General features: G+C 34.8%; 1 protein-coding gene across 10 annotated transcripts; it reads right to left on the bottom strand.

The window, feature by feature from the left end:
* Window positions 1-599: 599 nt before the first annotated feature.
* LOC102663267 (uncharacterized) lies at window positions 600-11,508 on the bottom strand. 10 transcript variants are annotated; one of them, XR_005889637.1, is made up of 10 exons: window positions 10,280-11,508; window positions 9,836-10,117; window positions 9,576-9,643; window positions 9,369-9,436; window positions 2,543-2,649; window positions 2,329-2,389; window positions 1,751-2,090; window positions 1,533-1,582; window positions 1,248-1,438; window positions 600-885 (listed from the first exon to the last, which is right to left on the bottom strand). XR_005889637.1 is itself a non-coding variant. In XM_014770348.3 (7 exons), exons 4-6 carry the CDS (start codon window positions 9,434-9,436, stop codon window positions 4,127-4,129), a joined length of 1,692 nt encoding a protein of 563 aa, XP_014625834.1. In that variant the 5' UTR covers window positions 9,576-9,643; window positions 9,836-10,115; window positions 10,280-11,508; the 3' UTR covers window positions 2,844-3,758; window positions 3,861-4,126. The 10 variants fall into 10 exon arrangements, 2 of the variants coding, with proteins under 2 accessions (XP_014625834.1, XP_006602470.1); XR_005889636.1 differs by having other exon boundaries at window positions 1,533-2,090; XR_005889638.1 differs by lacking the exon at window positions 9,576-9,643 and having other exon boundaries at window positions 1,533-2,090.
* Between the last annotated feature and the right edge of the window lie 263 nt (window positions 11,509-11,771).

Genomic DNA, 11,771 nt, shown 5'->3' with positions numbered 1-11,771 from the left:
CATTTTAGTAAAATTGATATGAACCAAATAAAAATTCATTTACTAATAGTACTATTAGAAAAAAGCTATTTTACGTCGATTAATAGACACTTACTACGATGGTTATTAACCGTCATTGTAACCAACGTCAAGAAAGTTTTCACTTTCTACGGCAGTTTCATAAAAACCGTCCTAGAAAAAAGGTATCATTCTAAGATGATTTTTAGTTACAAACCGTCTTAGAAGGATAGACTTTCTAAGACGATTTTTTAGAAAACTATCTTAGAATGTTTTTTTTTTTTAAAAAAAGTTTGAATATATTTGAGAATTCTAAGACGGTGTTTTAAGAAAATTGTCATTTTAAGACGATTTTTCAAAGAACCGTCTTAGAATGTCTTTTTTCAAAAAAAAAATTAAAAATTGAGAATTTTAAGATGGTAACCATCTTAGAAGGTCAATAATCTAAGACAGTTTTAAGGTAAATAATAGTCTTAGAATGTGTATTTAAAAAGAAATTAAAAATTAAAGATTCTAAGATGATTTTTCTAAAGAATCGTCTTAGAATATATATTTTTTTAAATTAATAATTTTTTTTATAAAAAAATTCATTCATTTCCCTCTCTCAACTCTTTTTCATGCATTCCAAAGGCATCTTGGTATTTGTGTATAAATACAACTTTTGAAACAAAAGTCCAACCTTAGGGGGAACTTATCTGTAAATAGTAGTGTTTTTTTTTACATACCTCAAGATAAGAAGGCACCTTTGAAATAATTAGAATAAAAACTATTGTATATATTTAACCTACCTCTTGCTTGAGCTTCTGCTTTTCCTTGGATATGACATTAAATTCCTGTTGAAGTGAATCATACAAGTGTTCAAGTTGCTTGTTCTTCCACCTTCCACACCTATTTTGGAACCAAATTATTAATGTGACTGCTTGAACACATAAGTAGTCATGTTGACATTTATAAACCAGAATAAACTATAAAACCACATAAATAGGTAAAAAAAAAGAGGCTATTAAAGACTAGAGGATTGTTTGAAATTAAGAAGTGATCAACACCTAATTGTCAAAACTTGAGTTCTGAATTCACAAGGAATGCATCCTAAGCCCAATTATTGGTCATATTTCATTCAGATATAATATTGGAAATGATAAAACCGAAGAAACACCAAAAACAATAATGGAACACCTAATAATCATGATTATTCAGTAGCAGCTAATGATCACAAAAAGTAGAAACTAAACAACAAAATTTAATTCTACCTTGAAATGCTTTTGCAGGATTTCCTCTAGGTTCTTTATCCAACCAAAGGTTGTCATGACTCCTACAACTAAAAGTTCCTTCTTTGTAGGATGCTTCCCATCATTTCTTGAAACATGTTTTGGAACAAAACCTTCCCTGTCTAGTTGTAGCTAGTTTCATCTCAAGGATAAACAACTTCTTATGTTGTTCCCTGAAAATAAGCGAACAACAGCCTAAGGTAAAAAAATATTCACAGTCAAATTCTAATCCAGCAACCAAAATGACAACAACCATAAAAAAGTTACCTGCAGGCTGTAACTTTCAATGCATCATCAACAGAAACAACAGATTGACCCTGAAATCAGATGAACTATATTGCCTTATTGATATCCTAAGAGGACAACTAAAATTTAAAAATAAACACACCAACAAACAAGGCGAGGTACAATTCACACTTCACAATAACAAAACATAATACATTCCACGACATGATTTATGCAATGTAGAACATTACCATACTAACTTTGATAAAGGAAAACTAGCAGGATATCTGACCAGTTCTTTTTTCAAGCTCTTCAATAAAATATGCCCTACTTTCTACATCCTGCCATAGCTTGCGCATCACACATTGATCTTAGAACCGTTTTCATTTCAATGGAGGAATTTGAAAGCTGAGATTAATAATCACTTTTGGATACATGTAAAGGAATTCAATGCCAATTGCAACCTCATTTGATTAACAAACTGCTTCCTTGCTTTCAATTGGTCACTTGTTAATTGCTTCTTCTTCTCCTGGTTCCTATAGTTCATTTTTTCCATGGGTGAACTTCTCTCTGCCAGTGCTTGTTGCTTCGCTTCCATTCCTTAATTAACAAATATAGAGGGTTTAGTAAATAGTTTCAATTTTCTTAAAATGGACTATGCATTTTTAATGGTCTCTAAAAGTAGTCCACAAACGTATAGGAGAATTTAAATGCATACCAATGATAAAAAAATAAAAATAAAAATTATACCAACAAAAGGTAATAGTGAAAAGATGCTACCTATACCCAGAATAAAATCTCCAAGAAAAAACAAAATACAGTTTTCAAACGGTTAAACCTGAATATATCTGCATGTGACAAGCAATATTGAACAAGAACATCTTCTGATGGCCAATTACCTGCAAAAGACATCATGAGTTTATAAGCATACACTGAAAATAAAAATTCCAGAATTAATATTCAGAAATAATGAATGAACTGAAATGAATGTGATTGATTAATTATTAGTTTGGATTTGCACTTATTTTTATAGCCTGGATAATTGTGTTTACCTTGATGTTTCCAATGAACATAGTGACAAGAAGAAGGCGTGGTCAGCACAATGATGTTGAAAACTACTTCTAGCCATTCGGTTGTACTCTCTAAGTTTCCAAAAGTGCTTATCAGATCAACAAAGATAGGATTTAGACTTAAGAGTAACCATGAAGCAAGAATAAATATCAAAGTTTAAATAATACTAATGTTAAGAAAATATCATGCTGTAGAAATGCATTGCCTTTCAAGTTTTTTTCCTGATTGGCTTGCTATATCCTTCCTTAATTATTTCTTTCTTGCTTTGCTCTTTTTCTCTCTTTAATTTTATGGAGAATTATATAATAGTTAATAATTGTAAGTGAAAAATTTGTTAGGATCAAAATTTAGATATTATGCATTAGGTCATGAGTTTTAATTTATAGCATGCATAAGGTAACCCCAATGTGATTATAGTAAAAAAAAAATTTATAGCATGCATCAGGTCATGAGTTTTTCTAATTTCTATTTATTAAATTTAAATTAAAAAAGATAGGTGAATTGAGGAAAGTTTTCGTAATATTAAATAACTGTCATACCCAAGGTTATCAATATCGAGAGTCTACGCAGACTCGTGAGAGCTCTACGAGTCGACTCGTAAACTCGACTCGTAGACTCGTAAGAGTCTACTTCGAAAAAAAAATGGATAAGTAAATATATTCAAAATGCACCAATTTGCAAACAAATGACAATAAGCTCATAGTTCATAGTTCATACTTCATATTAGTCTATTACAAAACATAAGTGTTCAAAATTAAAGCATTTAAATAATTAAAAAAAGCACAAATGTCTTCAAAGAAGCATGTCCAATCCTCTAATAGGATCATCTCCATGAATATCATCACTTTCATCACCATCTCCATCATCATCAAGGTCTTCCTCAGACTGTTTATCATCATCATTAGGTTCCAAGAAAATTAAATTATCTAGATCAAAAGCATCTACAATTGGATCATTTGAACTTCCTCCAACATCTCCCACTAATTCAACATTGTCACCATGACCTTAAGCTTGAGGTTGCTCATCCTCATCATTATATCCCTCTTCAGTTATCCATTCATTGTCAGATTCAATCTCATCAAATGGAAGAGCAATACTTTTTCTATTTTGTTTACTTTTTAACTTCAAGTTATACATGACATAAACCAAGTCATTCATTTTCTTTTGTTGTAATCGATTTCTTCTCTTTGTATGAACCTATAATTAAAAATCAAATTTTAATTACTATCTAAACGAGTAAACCAAATAAGTAAAATTATCAAACAAATAAAATAAAGTCATAAGGTTCAATTGAATTACCATTTCAAATGAGCTCCAATTACGCTCACACCCAGAAGAGCTACAAGTCAAGCTCAAAACACGAATAGCAAATCTCCTCAGTTCTGGAGTTCCATCACCAAACATCTCCCACCATTCTCCAGGTTGCATGATTTTTCTACTGTCCTTTGCCTCTTCCATAGAGAAAAGCCCTCTAGCAAAATGAAACTCAACAAGTTGCAAATTAATTTTTTTCCTTTCTGCAACATCCTTGACCAATCTTCTCATACACATGTGCAACCCTTCTTTCACCTGAGGGTCATCATGTCTGAAAGTAGGTTCATAGTGCAGGTGAGGATTAAGATAATATGCAGCTGCATGCAAAGGCCTGTGAAGCTGATGATCCCACCTCTCATCAATAATTTTCCAGGCTCATAGCTACATAGTAAATAGATATCAAATATGCTATATTAGAAATAGTTAAAACTTAAAATAATACACAAACAAATTTTAAATCTAAGAAAGTTTAGAAATTATACCTTTTCTTGGTGTTATTAAAGTTGCATTTTATCTTCTCTTTTGCATTTTCCATCTCCTCATATATGAAACCCATGGCGGGTTTTACATCTGAATCCACCAATCGAAGGACCACCATAAGAGGGGCAGCAACTTTGAGGCACATGGTTACGTACTTCCAAAATCGACTATCCAAAGCCATATTCTGTACTTTTCTTCCCTCTTGTGAAGTTCCAAACTTGCTTGTTTTCCACTCTTCAGAGCTAAACATGCTCATTAATGATGCTTTAAATTCATGAAGGCAAGCTAAAGTTAAATAAGCTGTGGCAAATCTAGTCATACCAGGCCTAATCAAGTCTCTTCCATTTGTGAACTTCTTCATGATGCTAATCAACATTGTTCTACCATAAATGTAGGTGGTGATCCTTCTTCCCTTCGTTATAGTAGTCTGATGAACCTTCAAATGTTTCTCAAAATCTTCAAATATTAAATCAATGCAATGAGCAACACATGGGGTCCAATACAAATTCTCTCGTTTATGCATCAACAATTCTCCAGCTGCTTTGTAATTTGCAACATTATCAGTTATCACCTGCACTACATTCTCCTCTCCAACAAAATCCACTACATCATCCAACATCTTCAACACTTTGTCAGTTGTTTTTGAGATGTCTGAGGTATCCAATGAATAAAGAAATATAGTCCCTTTTGGACTGTTCACCAAAAAATTACAAATTGAACGTCTTTTTTTATCGGTCCACCCATCAGACATAATTGAGCAACCAGTTTTCTTCCACTCATCCCTAAATTCTTGAAGCATTACATCAGTTTTGGCCACTGCTCTTTTCAAAAGCTTCTCTCTGATATCATGATATGATGGAGGTTTATAGCTAACCCCATATCTCCCAACCATGTCACAAAATTTTGCAAAAGTTGGATTTTTAATAACATTGAATGGAATGGCACTTGTGTACCAAAATTCAGCACATTGATCATCAACTTTATCTTTGTCACCTTTTTTATATAACTGATTTAAAGTTGCTTGAACTCCCTCACCACCACTAGCCTGAACAAATTTTGCTTTTCCTCTTCCTTTGAATGCAAGCATCCCTTTCCATTGTATTCCACTTTGACTACTATTTGACTCCACTCCCACTCCCTCAGTACCTTCTTCATGAATACTGTTCAACTTTCTTCTCTTCTCTGATGCATTAGCAACCTTTGCAATAACATTCATCATAAGCATCTTAACTTCTTCAGGCACTGAAGCACAAGGTTCAGAATCCCATCTAGTCCCAGCAAGATGACGCTTAAATCTAAAAATTCCCCCATTGTTGATCTTTGAGCAGTAGTTGCACTTAACTTTTTTACCATTCCCTAAAACATTTGTCCCATGCTTCCACCCAATATCAGTCCTATTTCCTGGAGCATTTTTGCTTCTGCTTGCTGCACCTATGGATGTGCCTGTATTGGCATTTGATGAATCTGATCCATTCCCACTCCCAGTCCCAGACATACTAAAATGGAACAAAATTAGCAGCAAGTAGCAACAACAATTAGCAAGTAGCAATAGAATTAGCAGCAAGTAGCAAGTAAGTAACAACCAATTAGCAATTACTGCTCAAAGGAATAGAATCAGCCACATAATCCAAACATAATATGAGTACTCATTGCCTGCTTGCTTAGGTTATTTTTATAATTGTTTCCTTATTTAAGTTGCTATATATCAAATGTGGGAAGGGAAACAATAAACTATTCAAGTAAAGATTTATGAAAAAACCTAATTAATTAATTTTTTTACAGTAGCTTAGATATAAATTTGTTGCAGACTTGCAGTAATATATGCAAATAAGCTCAAAATATATGAAGTAGGAGATCCAAATTTGGATTCAGCAACTTATAGAGGTCTTGGTTTAGCTTGTGGCTGACCTCGATCCTCTTTCCTAACAGAAGCAAATACAGAAATACTAATTTGGATTCATTCAAATTCAAGTGATTTAATTTAGAAATTCTATGAAATTTCAGAAATCCAAGTGATTCATTCGATACCAGCCTCAGCCTATGCCTAACACCATGAAATTTCAGAAATTCTTACGTGGGTTGTGCTTGTCGTGGACCTCGGGCTCGTGGGAGTTGGGACTCGCGGCTTCCAAATGAACAAGGTTGTCTGGTTGTCTGCTACCGTCGTGGACCACCGCACACCGCCGCGTCGCACATCATCTGCTGTCACGTGTTGTGGCTTCCAACAGAACAAGGTTGTCCTTTAACTCTAAGGCTCTGAGAAACTCCTCCAACTCTCCTATGGGGTGAGGGTGACTGTGTGACAGTGTGAGGTTTTGAGGGAGAAAGAAAAAATGCACGAGCAAGCACGAAGGGAAGCAAATCCCTAAACCAGTTAAAAACGACGCCGTTTCGTGGGATTTTTTTTTTCAACTAAACTCGCGCAACTCGGACCAGACTCGCGAGTCCACTCCGAGTCCACCGAGTCTGCTCCGAGTTTGCTCAAAAATGAGTTTACTACCGAGTTGACTCTAGAGTTTGACAACCATGGTCATACCCTAATTTCGTTTGGGAACTATCGTTTGTTGATCTTTTGATCCTCGCTAGCCGAATTGAGTTGTTCGACACTAGTTACCGCGCAAGACGAAGGATCATTCGATGTTTCGGTAAAGAATACGAAAAATACCCAAAAGGGAGGGCAAAAAGGTCATTTTAAGCCTTTTTTTGAATCCTGGCTCACCTGGGCCCCCAAATAGCTTAGGGGTGAAGTAACTAGCTCACATGGGCGAGCTGAGTTCGCCTGAGCGAGCAAGGTTACTTCAGGTTGAAGCAACAACTTGCCTGGGGGAGCTACCATGACCCCTAATGCCATCTTTTGCTATAAATAGGTGTAAGGGAGGCTGAGTGAAGGGTTCCAAGGTCCAGCATTGAGAGAAATTGAGAGGAAGAAGAAAGAAGAGAAAAACGAGGTCGAGGTGCTATCGAATTGCGACCGTAATCAACTTTTACATTGTTCTTCGTTCGTCATCCGGTTAGTTTTTGTTTTAAGGATTTGAATGCGATCTATGCATCCTTAGGGGTCCCCTTCTTGTTTTATGCATCTTCATCTCCTTCTTCTATCATCAGTAATCTCATTTTCTTCTTGTAAAGTAAGTTTTAACCGTTCATTAGTGCCGCTAGTTATCTTTAAAAAAAGATTAAAGGTTAATAAGCAAAACCAAAATAAAACCAACTCATAAACTTCTTCATTTCATCAAATATCGCTTGAGATCATTTCAAGGTCTAATGCCTCAACGTTTCTCTCTGCTTTTCATTAAACATCACTTGGGATCATTTCAAGATCCAATGCCTTAACGATTCTCTCCGCTTTTCAAAGTTTAAAACATCATTTCTAGGTCCAACGCCTTAAACGACTTTTGTTCGCAATTAAAATCAATCTTTCAAAAAACATAAAATCAATGTAACACACAAACGTTCAGACTTAAAGAACTACGTAGGTCTACATTTCTCATCGCACCTGAGGATACGTAGGAGCAAGGGCAACACCCCTTATCGACCCTAAAAAAATAAAAAAATATAAAAAGGGAAAATATACAATTTTGAATTCATGTTTTGCATACTCAATTAAAGGTTGCCATCCCTTGTGACAGGCGCGTGAGGTGCTAATACCTTCCCTATGTGTAAACAACTCCCGAACCCTTATTTTCAAAATCCAAAAACCTCTTTTTGGTTTTTCTAATGTTTTTCTCGAATAAACGTTGGTGGCGACTCCATGCGTTTTCTTCATGAGAAGACACACTTTTTTTATTTCGCCTCGCCCTCCCGTCGAAGAGTAGGTTGTGACAATAACCAAAAGGAACACATACCCACATTCCAATAGAAGTAGCACCAGGAATCACTTCACTACCAAAGTCATTTGCACCAGGAAACTTCTTATGGAGTTGGTCTAACATCACATTTTTGCTAACAACATATATACCCATGCTAGCAATATAAGGCAATTCCTTTTCTCTATCATCATTAAGAACCAAAATTGTAGTATCAACCTAGTGGCATTTTTAAGCAATTGTTCAGGTAATAGTTTCAAGATAAAAATCAATACCAGCAAAAATTCCTTTGACTCACTTTATCAGAAAAGAGGAATATGAAGATATGGAAAACTTTAAATCTTTACGCTCAATCTTTTTCTGGAATAAAGATTTTTTTATATAGGATTTCTGTTTTCTATGTAATGTTTCTCTAAAAACAAACATGAAGTCATGTTCTAAAATATTTCCACTCTGTCCCTTGCAACTAAAATACAAGCATAAAGAGTTCTTATGAAATGATATTTAAAACGAATAACAACTAGAGTAGGCACTAATGCTGATACTTTCTTATTACCATTGGAGGTTCAAATGGCCTACTACTAGTATGCACTTAACCTCTTTTTTGTTAATCTGTAGCATCTTAGAATGAATATCTAAAAGTCTTGAGGTAAATTCGTCCACATTCTTAGTTCTGCATTGAAATGAAGAGATAAATAATAGATCTAATTAAAGGCATAAACTAAATTGCGTTGAATGAAATATTAGATGCTTCATACAAGTTATTTTTCTAGACACACTAATCCAACATTTCAATGAATAAAAAAACTCAAAAAAACAGTAAAAAAGAGGCATCACAGTACATCTATGTTCAACAAAGATTGTGCCTTATTGTGCTTACATATATGCCAAATAACCTAGTATTGTTGAAGAGACTATTGAATGCAGAAAAAGAATGAATCTGTTGATGTTCATTCAAGACACGAAGAATTGGATTCCATTGCACATAAGCACAAGTTAAAGAATCAAAGATGATATACTATGAACAAAAAATCGTGAAATTGACTTCATATAACCAAGAAAAGAGTAAACTTTTCTCAAATGGGAAAAGTTTATAAATACAAAATATAATGGCAAAGGTAAATCAAATCATTGATGCCTAGCAAAAAAGAAAATCAAATCATTGACCAAAGTCAGGTATATGTTAGAAGATATAGGTAAAACTTACACAGCCTTGAGTGCATCCCTTTTTCCAGGCCCTCTAGCTGAGAACGACCCACCTCTTCCCATAAGCATCTGCACACTCAGAAATATTACTTCTATTCAATTGTTTCTTTCCTCCTTTTCTTGTGCATGAATGCCAACAAAAGAAAAATATACAAATTCATAGACATGATATCTCTTGAAATCAGAATGACTCACACAAATCGAGTACCTATAGAACAGTCAAAACAATAGCTTCTTTCTCTTTTTTTAAGCCACTAGGCACTTCAAAAGCAATAGCTGTATGTACAACATTCAGATAATCAAATCGATTGTTAGAATTTTTTTTGAAAGGTGAAAAGCAAACTCTTATTAATATGAGTTCAGTTCCAACACAGGACATGTAAACAACTACTGATTGTTAGAAATTTAGTTTTGAACAATTAATAACAATAGCTTTCATGCATTATAAAAAAGGATAGCAAATCTTACAGCAACAAATTCCTCTAAAAGGGAGCTATTTAATGTGTTCAGTGCTGATTCAAAAGCCAAAAGTGGATTAGCCAATGCTCCAGAATAACTAGCAAAGTGAACTGCCTCTAAAAGTAAGCCCTGGAGATTGTTTGATAGTTCTTGAAGTTTTGCTATCACTTTCCGAAGTTGTACCAATAGGATAGTTTAACAAGATCATTAAGACTGCTACACGAGTTCTTCATTACTTGTAGCCTCATGCCACCTCATCTTCAACTCCATTCAAGTCATGCCAGCAATCCTCTTATCATAAAAAATATAAATAAAAGTCAGATCCATAACCACAATGGTCTAGATAGGACAAAAGAAGGTTTAGGTTTAAGAAAGAAAACAAAGAATAGAAGGGTGATGAACCAGAAGCAGCAAGTGCAAATTAATGAGTTATTTAGAAGAAAGAACACTCACTGGAAGCAAAGAAGAGCAGAGTGTGCAAAACCAAACTCCAAATGACTCGTTTGGTGTGCTGTGGGGATGAGCAAAAGACGTTGTCTCGCTATCTATAGTCATCAATGCCCCACATGACCGGACATCGGAACCTGCCGTGTCGCTGTTAGATTTGACGCCCAGTCACCCCCAAACCCTCAAAGCATCAATCTTTAACACATCAAAGCCACCCAACACGGATTTCCAACATTCCACGTTAGTACTCATTATCTGGCCTTCACACTACCAGCCACATGAGCCAAACATGATTCTTTCAACAATTTTTTTAAAAAAACATCGATGTACCAAAAAAATATGTCAAATGAGGAACAAGATCAAAAACCCCAACGTCATGGATTACATGGCTGTTGCAAGTATGACTGATGGAATGGTTGGTGCAGAGCTAGCCAACATAATTGAGGTTGCTGCCATTAATATGATGCGTGATTCAAGGACTGAGGTAATAGCATATACAATATTGCCAGATAGTTATTGTTCAGGTATTTCCTTATAGGAAATTGATATATTCTTTGCTGCATCTTGTATGACATGACACGTTCAATCTCTTTAACATTTTCCATAATCAAGCATGCAAATAAAAGTATTTATCTGACTATAAAAGCATGCTTCATTGAATAATATATTCATTGTAATTTGTAACTCTTAATGCATGAGAACAATTTCTATGTCTCCAGTCTCCACAATAAGAAGTCCCTTAAAGAATGCGATGCTACAAGACAGTAAGTACCGTGCTCGCCGAATAAAAAAAGAACAAAATGAAAATGTGGAAATTTTAAAACTGGTATATAAATGGGTAAGATAAGAAAACATGAATATGTCATATAAAAACAACACGCAGAAAAGCATGAAATCCAAGCTTCTTTTTTTTTTTTTTTTTTTTTTGTGGAACAGAGAAATAATTCTGATAGTGGTATACCTACCATAAGAACAATGGCCTATAGCAGAGAAGTGAATGCAAAACCTAAGGAAGCTAGCTAGTTCAAAAGAATGAAGTGAAAAAATATGAGCTAGCCTTCTAGAGCTAAGAGCTTGATATATAGCAACCTATGGGTTTAATATATACGCAAGAGAAGACGCACAATGGATGCTGATGGGAACTGCAAAGGTGAGAACTGCTACACTTTATTCATTACTTTTAAATTATAATATACATGGCAATGGCATCTATTTCTTGTGAAGTCAAGCTTGATCTTCCACTCTTATTCACTTTTAAGCAATTATGTTCCCTGACGACACACTCATGGACCATGTTCCAGGTGGAAGGAGATAAAGATGCATAAAAATGGAGGCAGTGATTAAGTTGTGGATTCCAAGGTAGTAAAAGAGGTTCAAAGTCATAGCTATTTTCTGACTTTGCTTTCGCGTGTCCATTCCTTGTAGTTATTAAGTTGGGACAGAGAGAGAAAGCATGTGCATGCGTTAAAAATTAGCCACCACAAGGGCATGCCATAGC

This window comes from Glycine max, chromosome 18 (genome assembly GCF_000004515.6).
Source record: "Glycine max cultivar Williams 82 chromosome 18, Glycine_max_v4.0, whole genome shotgun sequence".
NCBI classification, from domain to species: domain Eukaryota; kingdom Viridiplantae; phylum Streptophyta; class Magnoliopsida; order Fabales; family Fabaceae; genus Glycine; species Glycine max.
This window is presented reverse-complemented; position numbering and strand designations above follow the sequence as displayed.